This window comes from Centropristis striata, chromosome 18, assembly GCF_030273125.1.
Source record: "Centropristis striata isolate RG_2023a ecotype Rhode Island chromosome 18, C.striata_1.0, whole genome shotgun sequence".
Classification (NCBI taxonomy): Eukaryota; Metazoa; Chordata; class Actinopteri; order Perciformes; family Serranidae; genus Centropristis; species Centropristis striata.
This window is the reverse complement of record NC_081534.1, coordinates 7,423,723-7,443,469: the sequence shown is the minus strand read 5'-3', so window position 1 is coordinate 7,443,469 and position 19,747 is coordinate 7,423,723. Positions and strand designations below refer to the sequence as shown.

General features: G+C 41.2%; 1 protein-coding gene across 1 annotated transcript in view; it reads left to right on the top strand.

The window, feature by feature from the left end:
- The window catches only part of ches1 (checkpoint suppressor 1), a 71,954-nt gene extending 52,765 nt beyond the window's left edge, over window positions 1–19,189 (top strand). Inside the window, exons 4-6 of the mRNA XM_059355955.1 lie at window positions 2,543–2,601; window positions 11,331–11,439; window positions 13,591–19,189. Coding sequence (XP_059211938.1) covers window positions 2,543–2,601; window positions 11,331–11,439; window positions 13,591–14,149 — 727 coding nt within the window. The 3' untranslated portion in view covers window positions 14,150–19,189. The remainder of the gene's footprint in view (window positions 1–2,542; window positions 2,602–11,330; window positions 11,440–13,590) is intronic.
- The last annotated feature ends 558 nt before the right edge of the window (window positions 19,190–19,747 follow it).

The following is a 19,747-nucleotide window of genomic DNA, read 5'->3' as shown; positions in this document are numbered from 1 at the left end:
CTCTTTGTCGCTCACACCTCCTGGTTTTTCACGGACCATAATAACTCACGCCGCTCCAGTCGACCCCCACCTGCAGGTTTTACTTCAGCGTGTGTGTCCGCGTGTGTGATTGTATCTGCATATGTGTGTGTGTGTGTGTGTGTGTGTGTGTGTGTGTAAGTCAGAGCAGTTAAGTGCAGGGGGGGGATCTATCCTTTGCATGCATTTTCTAAATGTGTAGATGTGTCTAACATATGCAGGGGGAGAAAAAGAGAGAGAGAGAAAGGGAGGGAGAGAGAGAGAGAGGGAGAGAGAGAGCATGCTGGGTAGGAGGTCAGCTCCGTGGTGCATTCCTTCACACCCCATCAGCATCTGGATGAGAGGAGGAGGAGGAGGAGGGGAGGATAGAATGGATGGAAGGAGGGAAGGGTGTCTCAAGGGGGTTGGGGAGGAGTTTCTCCCTCTCTTTCTTTCTCTCCCACCCTCCCTTGGAGAAAGAAAGATGAGGGGAGATGCTGGGGTGGGAGGAGGGATGGAGAGGGGGGTTGCAGAACGAGCGTCTGCCACGAGTTTAGCCCCTCGCCCACTACATTAAATGCACAGGGTTGCCTTGGCAACGGGAACGCCGCCATGGCAACACATGTAGTATAAGGCAGGTGATGTCGCACTGTGAAGCCATTTGTTGAGAGAGAGAGAGAGTGAGAGAGAGAGAGAGAGAGAGAGAGAGAGAGAGTGAGAGAGAGTGCAGGATGGACACGAGACAGAAAGAAAGAGTGAGAAAAGGGAGAGAGGGGTAGAGAGAGGGGGGATGAGATGGGCGGGGGTGGGGTGGTAGGGAAAACAGACAGGCTGTTAGCGCAGGAAAAATATGTTATTGCCGTGGCAACGCAATGTGGCAACTCTCCATGGCAACAGCAGGTGGCTCAGGGCTGAAATTTGCGTTCGCTGCTTTTGCTTCTTCGTACTGCCGTGTGTGTGTGTGTGTGCGCGCGCGTGTGTGAGTGTGTGTGTGTGTGTGTGTGTGTGTGTGTGTGTGTGTGTGTGTGTGAGTGTGAGTGAGAGAGAGTCCATCTTTCCCCTGCATCTGGCGAGGTGAGAGCCACATCACAAGTGCACACGTCCAAATCCTCTCATTCAGCAGCTTAGCAGAACATAAAACAGGACTCATATTACAAAGGAAACTCTCCTGATGAGTGGAAACGAGTGGGTTGCTTTTTCAGAGTTCACAGCATCCCCCAGGTGTTTTCTCTCCTGTTTGTCTGTTGTATGTGTGTGTGTGTGTGTGTGTGTGAGTGTGTGTGTGTGACCAAGATCCATGTTGTCAGACACATAGTGAGTGTGTTTGAGTACAACTTGTCAGGCTACAAGAGAAAGGAGCAGTCAGACGTCTAAAGGGGACATATTATGGTCATTTTCAGGTTTATACTACACTGCATTACGTTAAGTGCAAATGCCATGAAAAGATAAATTGCTTTTTCTTTTTTCTTTTTTACAAACATTATCCATAAAATTGAAGTTGAAATCTGTAAATTAATATAATGAGACATTTTTTTAGATTGTTTTACAGTATTATTCAATTGCTTAATGATCTTGAATGTTAAATTACAGTGAATTCTGTGTAAAAAAAATAAAATAAAATAAAAACTATGCATCATTTTACTAAAATTACTAACAGTAAAACTATACATTTTAAGTAAAAAATATGTAAAAAGAAATCATAAAAAATAAAAGTACAGAAAATATACAGATATTCTACACACACACACATATATATATATATATATATATATATATATAAAGATATTTTTAAAGATATTCACTGTATATCATCTACACAATAACTGTTTGAGCACAGCCTGTCTAGCTACAGAGAGAAGAGCAGTCAGACGTGTTGTCTAATGGGGAGCTAAAGACCACTCAACCTGGAAAAGCTCTCCCAGCCTCTCTTTTTCTCTTTCTCTCTTCCTCTTTCTCTCCATCTTTCTCCTTCTGTCTTAAAATTATAGATTCGCCAGCAGAAGTGTATCTTTTGTCTTCCTGTGTGTGCATTTGTGAGTGAAGATGTCTCCGTCTATGTGAGAAATGCCGTCATTACCTCCCTCATTAGTGGTGCAATGATCACCTAAACTGAGTCCCGGCTTTGTGTGTACCTCAGTGTGTGCGTGTCTGTCTCAAACATGCCTGTGTGACGTGAGCACGTGTTAAACGTGTGTGTGTGTGTGTGTGTGTGTGTGCGCTGATGATTTTTTTTTTTGTCTGTTGAATGTGTGTGAATGGACTAGTGGCGGGCGGTGGGGGTTTGTCATGAGAAATTACCCCCATGGACTACAGCGGCGAGGCTGTAATTCTCCGAGGTAATCACAGGGAATAATGGCAACAGTGGGACACCCGGGAATCTAATCACTATAATCAGAAGCACTGGCTTATGGGCTCAAATTCCTGCCTTGCTATCTGCCTCATGATGAAGCCTGCTGGGCTGGTTGGCTGCTGCAACATGATCAAATGGTTGACCAGTTTTTCTCTCTCACCCCATCCCTTCTTCTTCTTCTTCTGCCCTTTCTAGTCCTCCATTGTGGTCGGGGAGTCCCCTCTTCAGAAAGAACGGAGGAGTTCTCCTACAAGGTACCGTTTCACCTCCACAAGTCTTCTACTGTACGTGTGTGATCTCCCGCCTCTTTTCTTTCTTTCTTTCTTTCATTCTTTCTCTTTCTGTCTCACTCTCTTCCTCTTTCTCCCCCCCATCCCCCCACCCCCATCCCTCTCTACGGATGTGCCAACTCCAATCATCTCAATTCCAAATCCCTCTTTTTAGAAGCGCACCTTGAGAATACCGAGTGCTGAGTTCTGACACTTGGCTCGGAGCCAGAGGAGGAAAGCTTTTTCTACGGAGGCGTATTTGAAAGTTTAAAAAAAAAGAAGTGATAGAGACACAGTGAGTGAGGGAGGAAAAGAAAGAGAGAAAATCTCAGCTTCAAATCAGAGGCTGGGGAGCAATCCCCTTGCCTCCTTTTCCTCATTCGCCACAACAGTCTGACTCCTTTACTCCCTCTTTTTCCCTGTGTTTCCCATTATTCCTCCCCTCTCCTCCTCTTCCCCCTCGACCTCCTCCCTGGTGGCTGGACGGCAGTTTAAATGGACATTCAATCCCAATCAGGGAGCACTCCGGGAGCTCGCTGGGCTGCCGAGTCCTAAATGGAGGGGGAAATGGATACATTAGGCGTCTGCGGCGCGCCCTCCATCGCCGCTGATAATGGAGTAGTAATGGTCAAGGAGCCGAGGTTGGAGAGAGTGTCTGAAAACCTGGACTCCCTCTAGACGCACACAATGTGAGAGTGATGTGTCTGAGCGGCTGGACGGATAGATAGATGGACGGATAGACAGACGGAGAGGGGGAGACAGTCAGGAACTTGGCGTGCACATGTGACAGGGAGAGACAGGAAGAGGAAACTTTTTAAATGTGTAATGTGTTTTTGAAAGAATGGTGGGGCGTGACATTCGGAGGCAGCGGGGGGAAAGAAGTTGTGACAGACAGCCAGAGGCAAAGACAAGGAAAAAGAGGATGGGGGTGGTGTGGGGTGAGGGGACGTGGGCTGCCAGATAGAGTGAGTTCGGGGCTGTTAGTGCCCTCCATTATTACTTCCATCTCCCATTCCCAGAGCTTTCAGAGCTGCTCCGCTCGGAGCCGAGGTGGGCTGAAATCTGCCTCTCCCTGTGGCCAGGCACCGGCTCAGGATCAACACAAGGACAAATGCCTGGATGCCGTGTCCTTAATCCAACCCCGTCACCCCAAGGTTCATCATCCAGTAGCTCTAAATTACACAGGAATCGGTTTTAAAGGGAACCCTGTTTGAGTCGTAGCGTTTAGAAACCTGTCAGCTGCAGAGGAAGGGTGTTTCCAAGTTAATAGAGAAATTGACCAGCTGTTAAATGTTTAATCGCAGCATATCAGCACATCACAACCACTTTGACGATTCAAACATATATCGGGTTTGTTGAATTACATCTATTTACAAATGATTACCCTTCAACTCTAGCGAGAACAGTACAGTCAGAATATTCTACTCACATGGCAAAGGAGATTAAATATTCCTTTTTTATTGCAACTACAGACAGCTAGATTGCAGCAGCTATTTTTATTTTTTAAAAGTGAGACACAGCAAAAACTAAATTGAATTGAAGCTGTGAAGTACACTTGTAAAGATAGTTTTGAGTATTTATTTTACTTGATTATGTCATGGCATACTATTTTATGCTTAATAACAGTTACAGCTATGATCAGGTTCAGATTTTACCTAGACCCATCATAGATGTTGTTCCCACATAACTTTTTAAAAGCATAACTTGCTAGAACTGACTTAAAAGACAGCTAAATGTGAAGGCTTTGAGATGGTTTGTTTGTACACTAAGAAAACATACAATGCAAAGAAAATGTAGAAAAAACAATTGTCTAAAAAAGTAAAATGAGGTCAAAACTAGAATTACCGCCTTGTGGTTGTATGCCTCTGCAAACCAGTCAAGTTGCAGCTTGTAACTGTCCAGGCTCATATATATATAGCTGATAATGATAATGACAATGCTTTGAATATGGATGTTGCTGCAAAGAAGCTAGAAGTTCTAAAACGTGGATCCTTCACACACAACCACTATACAATCACTTCAGCTTTAAGATTCGTGTCACAGATTCAGAATCCAGCCAGTCTCCTCTTCTGTTCCTGAGTTATGAGGTTGAATAATGTTTTTAAAGTTGACCTTTGACCGTATTAATTAAATGTCATTTAGTAGTTTGTGTCAAATGTTGTCATTATTAGTTAATTAATTATTGAGTTATGGCTCAAAATGTATTTTGTGAGGTCACAGTTCATCCATCAGTAAGTGGACTTTTATGGCAAATTTGAAGTAATTCCCTCAAGATGTTCCTGAGATAACAAGTTCATGAGAATGGGACAGACACAAGGTCACAAGGTAACCTTTGACCTTTCACCCCCAAAGTCTAATCAGTTCATCCATGAGTCTTGGTGGAGGTATTTTCCCACCACTTTTCCAATCAAAGTGGCACCCTTGATACCTGTAATGACTTACAACTATAATAAAAAAAATATATATAAAATTTGATGCATTGTTTGACAGAAAGTTGAACCCCACAATAGTTGCACAATATTAGCTTCACCTCAACCAGCCACAATATTAAAATGCAGTAATGATCCAGAGTTATTATTCATCATAACAGGGACCATTATGCTGCAAATTGATTACTTTTCTTTTCTAGTACATTTTCTGATAAAGTAAAAGTCCTACCTTTAAATTACTTTGTGTTATCAATGAATTCTACTTAACATAGCAAAAGTATTCACAATGCAGGATGGCCACTTTTAAAGTGTTTTAATAGATGATTTAACTATTACATTATGATTACTGCAGCTTTTTAATGTTCTAGCTGGCTAGAGGTGGAGTTCAGTTAAACTCTTCCATATACAATTGACATTCTATCATGTCTTATAATATATATTAATATATTTTGCATCATATTGTATAAATTGATCAAACCATTTTTTTTGAGTCATGTAAAATCTATGAATGCACCAGTTCTTTTTTAGTCCCAATATCAATATCTGGACTGTGGCTGAAACCGAGTACCAGCTGATAGCACTTTAAAACTTTTCTTTCCTAACTTTGTGTAACAAAAAGTGACAAATAAATATAAAAACATAATTGTTATTTAATTAAATTAAGTACCAGCAACTTTACTTTACAGCTGTATAATAAATGTGGTGGACTAAAAAGTACATTTACATTTGAAATATAATGAAACAGAAATAGAGAGTATAATACAATGGAAATAAGTATATACAGTGCTTGAATAACTGTACTTCACAATTTACTTCATTTTTAGGACCATTACCTAACGTTGTATGATATAGATTTATTTAAAGGCACACTACGCAGGAATTGCAGCTTAGTGTTTGTAAACACAACATTCTAACTTGGCCCCACCTCCCCAGCTCAACTAAAGTGAAGGCAAACCCCAGATTCACTTTCACTTTAGAACCAGCTTTGCCTGCCTGCCATTTCACTTCGTTATATTATTGTTTTTTCCGGGCTTCGTGAAATTCGTGTCTAGAGTGAATGAATGTCCCGAACACAGCCAGATTAAATGAAAAGAGAAATATAAGCAGAGTTAGAGTGATTAATTAATTTAGTCTATACATTGTTTTTTATGAAGATCCTGCATACTATAGCCTTAAGTAAAGTATTTGAGTACTTCTCTACTGAACAAAGTAACCTTCAACTGTTTTTCTGAGTAGAACTCCTCAAGTAAACTAAACTTTATGTGTAAAAGAGTGAAGTTTTTAAAGCAGTATGAGATTTCCAAGGTGCCCAGATCATTTTTGCACGAACAGAAGGTCAAAAGATTTCATTTTTTAAAATATGTTTAGGGGAATAAAGTTAAAAATTTAGCCAAACTGCCTGAAAATAAAAGACCAGGATGTAACCAGGACCGATGTACAGTAAGAGCAGAGGTGTCCTGCTGGTTAGCCTTCAGCCCTGATATGACCCATGTTTGTCGCTGGGCTTATTAAGCCTTATTAAGTTACTGTAATGAAGTGCTGCATTTATTCCATCCCCCCCTGTAAGTCATAGCACATGTCAGTCAGCCTGCCTCTTAGACGCTCAGCTGGAGTGTCAGATAGACAAGCCAGTTAGCCATCCAGTTAATGTGCCAACCCACCAGCAAAACAGTCAGTCAGACAACATTAGTATGCATCCTGCCCTCGGACTCAGTTTAACACACAGCAGCCAAGCAGGCAGATAGACAGGTGGTGGTGGTGGTTGGGGGGGTATTTTGACTGAACGAGAGGCCACTTTCAAACGGTTGCTTTCTCGAGGTCTACTGGGAGTGACCTTTGACCCTTTGGACCGGGTGTGTGAGCCCAGAGTGTGTGTGTTTGTGTGGACGAGCAGAGACTGCAGCCTGCAGGGCCATGTGGAACTCATTTAAGGAGAGCAGAGGAGGCTGAGTGCGTATACGGCACATGAGAGCGCAGCGGCGAGGGGAGGAGGCTGGAAAACAGGCAGGCAGGCGAAGACGTAGGAAGCAGACAGAAAGGCAGAGCAACTGACCAGACATGGGAAAAAAGACAAACTGGAGGATATTTTCTCTCCAGGAAGATGGCAGAGATGAAGACAGACACCTCTTCTCTTCTGTATTTACAGTTTTTTTCCCTCAGCTTTCTGCTAACCAAGCCAAGTCTTGTGTTTTTTTTTATTGCTTGGAGTAAAAATGTATTGCTCAATCCCAGTGAGTGAGGACGGGCTCCGGGAGCGCCGCCTGCTCTTTCCCCACTTAGTTTGTCACCTCATCTCCTTAGCATATGTCCCAGGCTTTTTACCTGCAGGGACAGCGTGCATGCTCAGTTGGAGATATGAGTCACCACTATACATAGAATGACAGCGAGATCGATAGAGAGGGAAAGAAATCAACAAGAGAGGACGGAATTAGAAAGACAAAGAGAAAGGGTTTGAAATTCAAACAGCAAACACATAAGAGGAGAGTTGTCTGTGTGAGGAGGGCGGTGTGTGTGTGTGTCTGTGTCTGTGTGTGTGTGTGTGTGTCTAGGGTAAACAGTGGTGGTCAGGAGTGTGTCGCCGAGCTATGAGAGGCCATGTCAAACAGAGCTTGGTATTTCCTTTCCCCCTTTTTTCTCTCTCGCTCTCTCTATCACTTTCTCTGCTGATGCATGATCTACCACTCTGTGGCATGTGGAAGGGGAGCCGTTGCTATGGCAACCCAAAGCCTGACTGGAGCGAGGTGGGGAAGGAGGGGTGGGTGCACATCAACCCGGGGAGACCTAATGCACTGCCCACACACACACACACACACACACACACACACACACACACACACACACAGCCGTGCAGCGAGTGATCAAGATTACAAAAGAGACTCTGTGCAGGGACCTACTTATAAGGTTATGGAGAGCAGAGCTGGAGATATCAGGGGCAGAGCCACACTAACTGGAGTCAATAAGATTACTGTGGACGCAGGCGGCCAAGGGAAAGGCTACAGAAACACACCAACAATGACAAACGACAAACAGATCCATCATAATTCATCTCTGTGTTACGACATGATCCAAATATACGTTGTGGGATGGTTTTCTGGGGGGCCTCGCCATGACAACTTGTATGTTTTAATGAGCTTGTGGTTCCTGGGGTGAATTAGATTTCTCCTCATAACATCAATCATAAAGAAAAAAAAGCTTGAGCTACAGCGTATTGATGCTGTGGTAAAACGTTCTTACAATTTACACACCTTAACAAATGTGTCTGCAGCAGACAAAGCAAACAGCAGGTCATCATTTGCAAAATGCAAACTGACCCTAGAGATGAAAATGACAGCTGTTTTAGTGAACTGGGATGGCTGTGGTGAGCAGCCAGCCCTGAGTAATGAGAGCTTTTGGCTCAGATGTACACATGCACTCTTGTCTTCTGCTCTCTGCTCTTCTGCAACACAGATAATAAAGATATGGAAATAGATTAGTACACATAGATCTCCTTTCTGGTCTTTAATAGTCCAGTCAGTGTTGTCGGAAACCATAGTCAAGACTTTGACCTTGATGGAAAATCTGAAGCTGCAAAAGAAACAAACTATTATGTGCTTATAGTTTGGTTTTAATTAAGTGTTGTTTTTAAATTGAGACATTGTTGGTTCTAAACAATAGACTGTATAAAGAAGTGGACGGCTCTGAAAAGTGAAGCCAATGTGGAAGTGTCTTAAACCTGCTTTATTTCTAATGGCCAGCAGGAGGCCACTCCACTGGTTGCAAAAAGAAGACAAAAAGTATAGAGATCTATGAGAAAATCACTCTACTTTCACTTGATTTATTATTGCATTTGCGATATCATTAACAAGATTGAAGGACATGGCCAATTTTTGCATCATTCTCATTTTTATTGACAAATATATTGAAATTATTAGATTTTTTTTGTGTATAAAATGTAAATAACATGGAATGTAATATTTTATTTAACATTTGAATTCTGAATTTAATACATTCTGTTTTTATTCATGTGTAATATGTAGTTGTTGCCCAGGAAAAACAAATATTGCACCTCCTGTGATTTGGATTTTGCACTACTCTAACAGTGTGATTTCAAAAAATTCTGAGTAATTGTTCAGTCCTCGGGCTTGGCTACAATTGTGATTGACAGGTTGGACATGCATAGTGTCCTCAGGCCCACTAACTAACTAACAATGGTGCACAAACTAATTGAGGATGTCACAAGGGCTAAGTCCATTTCTTTTATGTAGTCTACATTCTGAGCCAGAAAATGTTTCTTCAGAAGTCCAGTTGGACACACTGGAACCTTAAATGAATTGATTGTAAAGCAGGCTGATTTTAAATATTGATGGCATCACAAGTTTAATTCTTAAAGTTTTCTTTTTTTTCCCATTAATGCACACATAAACCTAATTCATTATAGCTAAATGAAATTATATACCATAATTTTTTGGAAATAGACTCATAGGCTTGTTTGCTGAGGGTTAGATGAGAAGATTGTTACCAAACATGTCATGTCTGCAGAGTAAATATGAGGCTACAACTAGCAGCTCGTTAGGTTAGCTTAGCATAAAGACTTTGATCTGGTGGAGACAACCAGCCTGGCTCTGTCCAAAGGTAATGTAATTTAAAATCTGGACACCTCAGAAGCTCCTTGATCAACACATAAAAACAGAAGTATAATAGTTACACATTGTCCTCCTTTTTCAAGTCTTTAAGCTAAGCTTAGCTAAGCAGCTGTCGGCTCTAGCTTCTTGTTTAGCGTATACACCTGAGCATGGTGCCAATCTTCTTGTCGAAACGAATAAGTCAGTCTATTTCTTAGTTGCACATGTGTTAAAAATCAAAAGCTGACATGTCACTATAGTATGCAGGAGATGGCGACTACAGCTTTATGTCTACCAGCTGTCAGATTGGATTAGGAGCGTTGGTAAACTATGATCTTCAGGTCTCCCCACAGATTTTCAAATGGCTTCAAGTCCAGGCTTTGGGTGGGCCTCTCGAGGACGTTCAGGGATTTGTTCCAAAGCCAGTCCATTATCCTGGATGTGTGCTTCGGGGTTTTGTGTTGCTGGAAGGTGAAGCTTTGCCCTATTCTGTGGTGTTTTCTTCAAGGACCTGTCTGTATATGTATTAATGGTGGACACAACATCATGCTGCAGTGCAGTGACACCAGGTGATAAGCAGCACAGGTTCTTTCCAGTTGAAATGTTTGGCTTTCAGACACAAGAACTCAATTTTTGCCTCGTTAGATGAGAGAAAGCACTATTTGGTAAACTCCAGGTGGGCTGCCATATGCCTGTTTATTCAGTAGAGTAAAATGGCTCTCAGATGGAGTGCTGTAGAGTTGCCCTTCTGCTATAGATTCTCTAGTTACCTTGAGTATTGGTTAGTAAGGCCATTGAGCCTTTTCTCCTCCTTTCTCCTCCCTGACCAAGGTCACTTTTCCTTTGTTTTATAAAACAACTAAACTAAACTAAACAATTAAACTGAATATCTTTGGGTTTTGGACTGACAGTGAAAAAGACATTTACACATTCATCCTGGACCTTTTATAGATCAAAACAATTCATTAATCTACAAAAATCCACAGATGAATTGATAATGAGAATAAGCATTAGCTGCAGCACTAATAGCTCGCAACAATTTTAATAATTTATTAACCGTTTAAGTCATTTGATCCAGCAAAATTGCTGAGCTCTCCGGCCTCTCATTGTTATTAAACTCCTTTTTGGGGAACTTTTGCTTTGTTCTGACAATGAGTCTAGAAAAGAATCGGCAGATTAAGACTAGAAAAATGATCTGGCATCATACTGAATTACTTTGGTTCTAATAAATGTATAAAACCAAGTAAGTATTTTATGTGGATTGCTTTTAAAAGTACATTTAATGAGCTTGAACTAAGTTTTAAACCAGACAAATGACATTACTCACATATTAAAATGTGCGGTATCCCCCTTTAACTCACAGCCGCCTGCTGTTCAGCCCGCAGCATCAGACAGGCTGGATTTAGCCGAGCCCAGCGGTCGTTGGTAATTGAATGATTCGCAGCGGCCTTAACTCATTTATGACGCTTTCCCGCTCAATTTAACCTTGCCTTGCTCATCAATATTGCCCTGTTGGCCTCCTCAGACGGTCAGTGAATGCTCATCGAGCTGCTCCCGGGTCTTATCGAGGTCCGATCAGGATTTGGAGAAGCTTCCTCTGTGTTTCCTTCCTCCTTTGAAAGTGATTTGTGTGTTGCATGTGGCTCTGTATGAGTTCTTACATCTGCTGCTCTTTCTTTTTCAGTTCCTCGTGGTGTGATCCAAAATGGCGCCCGTGTTAGGAGCCAGGCACTCTTCCCTGTGATAAGACCCCTACCTGTAAGCCCTGTGGGGAGCAGAACCTCGGCCATAAGGTGGGTTAACTTTGCCCCATAATTAATGTCAGCCAGGGCTTTCTCTGCACAAACACATTCCCCCACAGACAGACACACCCACACACACACACACACACACACACACATACACATGTACAGTAGCCTTCAAGCAAACACAAAAACCACACATACACAAAACAGACCCAAATTTTCCACTGATAGTTTACATAATTACATCTTTATTGTGTCCAAAAGTCAGAGGCATTCACACGCTCCCTGCTGTTCAGAACATTTTATCCAGGTGTGTTTATATAACGGTCTCACACACACACACACACGCAAACAGGTTTATTAGAGGGAGAGGCCTCATGATTCAAAGAACATTCGGAGCATGCATGGACATGCACATCCATCATAGGAGCATAAGAGTATGATAGCCTGCATTGCATAATGAATTAAACATACCCAAAGTCTCACTAAAGGTATGCAGTGAATATTTGATCACTGTAAGGGGTGCATGTTTTTCTTATAAGATATTAATATGCTAACCCGCTCATTCCGAGTGGAGAAAATGTCCGGGGGACAGGGCACGCTGCTAAAGCTCCTTTTGATTTATTGGTTGTCAGAACACACCCCTGTCCTTTAATGCCTTACAGAGAAAAGTGTCGTCTGCCTAATAGAGCAAAATATGTGTTGCAATATAATGTAGAAGCTGATGTACAGTGGACAGTGGTTAAACGGCTCCGCTGCAAAGTCTGTGGCATTCTCACTTTAACCTCTTAACATTCCACTCTTTTTTTCTTCTTTTTTAGAGGGGGTGGGGGTGGTGGACAGGGGATGTTCAGGGATAAATAAAAGGTCAGTAGATGGCACACAGAAGTGGCATACACCTGAATATTAATAATCTCAGAATAAAATGTAATTAATGAACTAATTAAAATATTGAACGTGTATAAGGGTATAGAACATTATGAAGGGCAGATATAATTGCCATTCCCATGCTCAATTATGTTTCTTAAATTTTTCCATCAATTTTGAGGTTGATACCATTTGGTGCACACTCAAGATTTGATTAAAAATCAGAAATCCCTCCGAATTACCACATCTCTGCAAGATTTCGACAAGAACTGCATTTTTCAGCAACTGGATGGTGAGCGCTAATGTTGTGCAACCTGCTGAGCAACCCCCTTATTGTCAATATACATAGAAAGCTATACATCCTCTAGATACCCTATGTCTTTAGTTTGTAGTTGTAAAGTTTCATGAGGCTGTGATTATCCTAGAGGTCACTACAGGTCATTTTTACAGTGAGGTCAAGTTTCAAAAATGTTCCCACTGCAGTGTTATGGCTACTATGTGGACTAATGTCATCACATGAATCACATAAATTGAATTGGGCTCATTGAATTCACAAAAAACTCTGCTTTTCCATGATATCCAATTCATGGACTTCCAAGACTGTTTAGGGACCCCAGTATGCAGAAATAGTCAAATTCAATAGGCGAGAATAACACATTTGTACTGCATGAGAAACACTGCATAGTTTTGGCCTCAAACTGCATGAGATTAGCATAAAATGGGCATGTCTGTAAAGGAGAGACTTGTTTCATTCAGATATCTTAAGGTCAGAGGTCAAGCGACCCTTTTGAAAATGGCCATGTCAGGTTTTGCCTCTCAGAAATATAGCATAACTTCGAGGTTATGTAGCCCCCTTCACAGCGAGATACCATGACATGGTTGATGCCTATGGCTTCCTGAGATTGTCTGAGAGAATAAAGGTCATCCAGGCCCACTGGTGGGACATCGAAACACTAAGGGGTTAAAGCTTGCGAGGTCCTTTATGTGCTGAGCAAGTTTCACAACCTTAGGGAGCACAAGAGCTGCTCAAAATGCACTGTGTCATTTGAAAAATGCAAAGGTGGCAATGTGAAAATGAGTCTGCTGATTTCAAAAAGGAAAGGCTGACTTTTTTTTGGGAGATACAAGGTTTTAATCTGACTTCTGAAATATGCACATTAGGCCTGAGGGGGCTATTTGAGGGTGATAGATTATCACGTGGATTCTTTTTGCTTTCCAGCCAAATGCAGAGCAAACTGGAGCAGCTTCAGTGGAGTGAAGCGTATACAGACAGGCCACCTGGCTGGCAGGGTGACAGCAGCAGTAACAATATTCTCTCTGTGCTTCATACAGATCATCCCTGGGAGATTATCTAAGCCGAGGACAGGACAGCCCATCCCGCTACTCTCCCCCGCTCTGCAGCGAGGACCTCCAAGACGACCACACTTACAGCACCGCCAAATCCCCCAGCAGGCTTTGCTCCTCCCAGGCCGGAACCCCTTCCTCCCCGCTGGACGACGACGACGACATCATCGCCGTGGAGATCCAATCAGACGTCAAACCCGAGCCTCGGGAGATCCCGCTGGATTCTCACATCACCACTGCCGCCGCTACCTACATTTCCCAGCAGCCCCTGCGCGGACAGAGACGTAGCTCGGGGCCGGGAGCTGGGACTCTGGCAGGGAGCAGTTTGCCCTGGACCAAAAACCGAGCGAGGGGCATTAGCGACACGCTGCCGCTGAAGAAGCGGCGCGCGGCGGCGGTGGAGAAGCCGCCGGAGAGCGACGACGAGGAGATGAAGGAGGCGGCGGGGTCGCTGCTCCACCTGGCGGGGGTCAGAGCCTGCCTCAACAACATCACAAACCGCACCGCCAAGGGCCAGAAGGAGCAGAAAGAGGCCCTTAGAAACTAACACACACATATTACATAGTCATGCAAACACACAGATGTATACCGTGGGGTCACTTTAGTGTCTTTATCATGCAGTCAAACAGAAAAGAGAGAAAAACTATCACCACTGCAGTCAAAAATGTTTTGTTGCAAGTAAAATACATTTGTGATAAAAAAAAGTATTAATGTGGATATATAATAATTTGCATATCCAAACGTGTCGACTGGGGTGACAGCTTGGCAACATCGCTCCGGCTCCGTCTTCTCCATCGACTCCAAAACAGCGGATGTTGCCGAGCCGTCACTCTGATCAGTAGAAAAGTGATTCATCTTTCAGCTCAGCAGCAAGCACAAGTTTTGGATTTGCAAATTAAGATTTGGATTCAAAAGCATCATTTTGGGATTTGCAAACAAAACTTTTGGGTTTAAAAAAAATCTTTGGATTTGCAAACTAAACTTTTTGATTAAAATGCAACATTTTTGAATTTGCAAAAAATTTGGGGGGATTTGAAAACAAAACTGTTGCATTCAAATGCAAAATTTGGGGATTTGCAAACAGAACTTTTGTATTTGCAAACAAAACACTTGGTCCAAAACTTTTTGATCTGCAATGATACACTTTTAATCACAAATGTATTTTACTTGCAATAAAACATTTCTGGTTGCGGTGTCGATAGTTTTGCTCTCAAATCTATTTTTTATTGCAGTGTGGAAAGTTTTACTCTTAAACCTCTTCTGTTGATTTCATAATAAAGACGCTTAAGTTACTCTACAGTATACAGCTCAAAACACGCACACACACATTAACACACATACAATACACAAATAGGTCAACAGGTAACGTTACTACAGCATTAGTCTCAACGGACACTTCTCATCTCCCTCTATCTATCTGCAGGGCATTAGGTGAATCCTACTTATTTGTGGCAATATCAAAAATCTATGTTTTCCTACATGTTCAGCAACACTAACATCAATGGGTATTTCTCATGTGTCTTTGTTGTTTTTGTTGTTTAAAAAGGGGATGAAAGCCATAAAAAAAGCATGTTTTGTCACTAATTTGGACAAGTTGAACAAAACTGAATCACATTGAGGAGCATAAACACAGAAGATGGCTGTTTGTCTTACCTGTTTGTTTCTATGTGAATCTGTAGCAATCTTGCAGTGATGCCAGCAAAAGACGGCAGAGCCTATTTAACAAGACTTAGCGCTCTCTGGGCCTCCGCTCGCTCGCATCACTCTCCTACATCCACGAGCACAAATGTGAGACTGTGCCAAAGATAAGCGACCAGGTTGCTTCATGTAGCCGATAACGACAGCTGACAAAAAAAAAAAGAAGAAGAGAAGGCATAGTAGTAAAGAAGAGCTAGGGAGTCAAAATAATTGTAAAACCCAATGTGATATATATTCATGCACTTAAGATTATTTAACACCACTTATAATAAAAGCATCATGGGTAAAGACATGGTTTATTTCAAGAGCACTCATAGTATTTAAGAATAGATATTTTAAAATAAAAAAAAAGTCATGTTTATCACCATAGAGATGGATAGTGTGCCGGGTCTGAGGCAATATCTCCTTCATTTTGTTGTTGTTGTTGCATAATGTAAACGTCCCTTAACCTCCCCCCAGTACTTCTGTCCATAGACGTAGACACCTGGTATAGATATCGTAGCTACCAGCAGCTACCACACCTTCCTATTCATTTGACAATGTCAAAGAACTATATACATGAACTGTGGGTTTCTGTTTGTGTCTGTTTACCCTCACTCTACCCTCATAAAGATATAAGCAATTTGTCCCGTGTGGACAACTCTGTAAAAAGGTTAGAAAATATTTTATTTTTTTCCTTTCTTAATTGAAGCAATTTGACCTGCAGGACTTTCTCAGTTATATTGCATGGGTGCTTGTAAATAAGATAAAAAGCAAATCTTTTTTATTCAAAGATCATGTAAGATAAACAATGTATTTAGCATGAAGCATGACTTATTTTCATATAAACCTTGATCCTAGAGGAAAGAAAAAAAGTTTTGCCGCCAATTCTTATACCCGTGATTATATTGGATTTTTTTTTTTTTCGTTGAATTTTTTTTGTTTTCGTTGATTTTTTTCTTTTTTTTTTTTTTTTTTCTTCTGAGCGGGCTTTCAAAGACACGTCTTCAGGGAGGAGCGTGGGAGATCACTCTGCAAATAGAGGCCCCGAGGGTGCCACCTCTCTGGGCTTCGGGTTCAGGCTATGTAGGCCAGCTGAATCACCTCGTAGGGGTGGGCTTCCGTCTTCTTCTGCCTGTACAGTGATTTTTAGGTGTTCAGTGTTAACCCCAGTGTTATTTCAGAACACATCTGTAGAGTGTGTGAGTTTGTGTGCCCAGGAACACACACCCCTTTAACATTGTGCCTGCCTGCCTGCCTGCCCTCAGTACCTCTGTTGTCATGTCTCTGACATGTTTTGACAGAACGTTCCTTGTCTTTATTTATAACAGTATTGTTTATTTTCTCTCCTGTGTGTATATGTACATGTGTCCTTATTTTCCATCGGCATTGTTCAGTGTAAATGTACGGATCAGACGGGAAACTTTGTAGGTCTTCTGAAAGAACCTCATATCTCCAAACAGGCTACTAGGAGTTGGATTGAAAAGAAAGAAAGAGAGGAATGTAGGAGATGGCATTCAGAAAAAGTTTTTCTTTATTTACTTACAGTATTTTTAACATTTGATAAATGGAATTACTTGCTGTTGTGGATGTCAAGCTTGCATACCTATTAGTGCTGTCAAAACAAAAAAGGAAATTTGCGATTAATTCAACATTTTTAACACAAAATTAATGTTCCATCACAATACGATATAATATAAATTATTTGGGAAACAATACCATATGTGCTGATATCACAAAGTCTACCACAATACAACTTCCAGACATTATCACATGATTTAATCGGCATTATCAGTGGTTATCCAACCATCCTGGGTTACAAGGGGCTTACTCCACCTGCTAGCAGGTTGAGATGGTCATTGTCAGCCCAGAAAATGGGCTGCTATACTAAGGTTATTGTTATCCACTAACCTCTAGTGGCCGTAGTAATTAATAGCAAAGAAGGACATGACATTGTATATGGATGTTGCCTTTCATCTCTGGGACACAAGTTCATAAAGACATAAAGTTTTAAACAAAAGATAACTTTGTAAGTGATTTTTATATCCTGTACGTGTCCCGACATGTGTAACACAGGGTTACATAGTTTTTATTTTCTAAAATTATATAGTAATTTTAGTGCCTAAACCTAACGAAAGTGGAAGTGAAATGTAACCAAACAGCAACCGGCCTATGAATAAGCTGATAACGACCTTCTGCACCTACTAGACGGTGGAGTAGTCGCCTTCTAACCCATATGAATGAATCTGGTAAGGACTGATAACAGCCACATTAAATCAAATGATAACATTAGAAACGGGTGTTTCGATTCGATTAAATATCGAATGATATATTGTGGTTATATAACATAATTATTTACATTTATATCTATAACTAGAATAGGATTTCACAATTTCCAGACAGTTTAATGAATGTTAGGTTACATTTTGGCACGGAAACAATGGTACGACCGTTTTCACCTCTGACCTCAAGATACCTGAATGAAAATGGGTGTGTGCCCATGAGTCTCCCCTTTACAGACAACTAGTCTTAAGATAAAGAAAAAAAAAAGATTAAGTGTAAATAATTACAGCAAATTGTGTGATGAATTAGTTCATTTTTTTTAATCGATCCGATTGACAGCCCTAATAGGTATTTATCTCCAGAGCCCAATCCAGAGTCAGAAGGTTTGTTTTAATATACTCTGACAGTGTATTTTTATCGCACTTAATGAAAACACTGACTTGATTGAAATCCGCAGGAGCAGTAGTGAGCTTTTTGCATCAGAATCGATATAAATACTGCACTGCCATTATTCGGCATGCTTTTGCTGGAACAGGAATGCGTAAAAGTATTAATCGCCCCCTTTCACTTTGCAGAGATGCAATGCATATAAAAAGCAGCTTTGTAGGAGAAAAACATAGGCTGGTTGTAGCAGTCAGACAAGGTTTTTGTTTAAGCTCAATGGAGTGATTGTCAGCGAGCCAAGCAGGCAAACAAATGCATGTCCCATCCACTGGTACAGTCTTTTGCCACCTGTAGCATGCATCACCGGCTTTGCATTTTGTATGGTATCCATGCCGACATATAAAAAAGGCTAAAAGGAGACACTGTCTTGTTGTGTGCCATCCGTCTGTCGTCTGATATCTGTCTGAGTGCTCCGCGGCCCAGGTCAAGCACTCTGCTGTATGTGCAGCAACAATCCACTGCTGTGGTGACTAATAACGTGTTCAGCTGGCAAAGAGGCATGTCGAGGGGAGAATGCGTTGCTTTAGCAACCACCTTTTTTCCTCTGACTCACTCGGTGACATGCAGGAAAGATGAACTCCTGACCTATGAGTCCTGGAAAAAAACAGAGCAACACATAAAATATACCTTGGACATTTTTAAAGCAAAGGAAATATACTTTCACTGCCTGAAAAGCCCCCTAAAACAAGTGTTTGTTTCAAACCTGCCAAACATAAAATGAAACGCTCTAAAAAAAAAAATACAGTTGCCATTTTTTATTTGTTGATATTTTTATGTGCATTTTCATTTTCTGTTTTTGTTTTCTCTCTGACAAAATTATCTACAATACTGCCATTATTTTTTGGTGACTGTCTGAGCTGAATATTGGAAAGCCATAGGTTAGAGATGTCAAAATGCAAAACTGTTATTGATCTGTGAGATGTGATGCAGAGTGCACCCGGGTGTTGGTTTTTTTTTTCAGTAAATGTTCAATTCTCTCCTTATTGTGCAATCATATTGCCAAAGAATGATTTCAAGACCTATTTCATCACTACATGTAAATATCAACGTTGTCCAATACCGTGGCAAAAAATATATAAATGTTGTTTTATTTTGTTTTCCATTTTCTGAAAAACTGCAATGATGTTTATGTGATGTATTGTCTTCCAGTTGGTTGCAATAATAAAAAATACAAGTTGCAGAAGATTTGTTTGGCTGTTCTTTTTGACAGACTTGGATCAAACATGAAAACCATAATCATAGAGAATAATACCTGTGTCAACTAGAATGACACATTTTAAAGTGTAATATGTAATTTTCTGCAAAAACTTATGCCAGTCTCTCAAATCCTTCAGGGTTTAATTGTCAGGAGGTTTTCACCAAGAGCTGAATTATACACAGAGGTCTCCTCCTCTCCAAAACAAACAGACATGGTGATTTATACTGGTAAAAACACTGGATAAAGCAGTTTTCCTTAAGTTCGGCGTTTCTTCAATGGTGTTTGGAGCTGCTGGCTGAGCTTTGTTTGCTCAGCTTGTTTTTCTGATAACTTAAGTTTCAGATGTTTTGGAAGTTTTTACCCTGAGCTGAATTATCCACAGAGGTCTTTCCTCTTGAAAACGAATGGAAGCAGTGATTTAAACCGGTTAAAACACAGAATACTACACATTACACACTGTTTCTCCTAAGCTGTCCTGCATGTCGGTTGAGGGGGTGCTAGCCATGCAGCCGCTAACGTTTGCTCAGCTTGTTTCTCTCATTA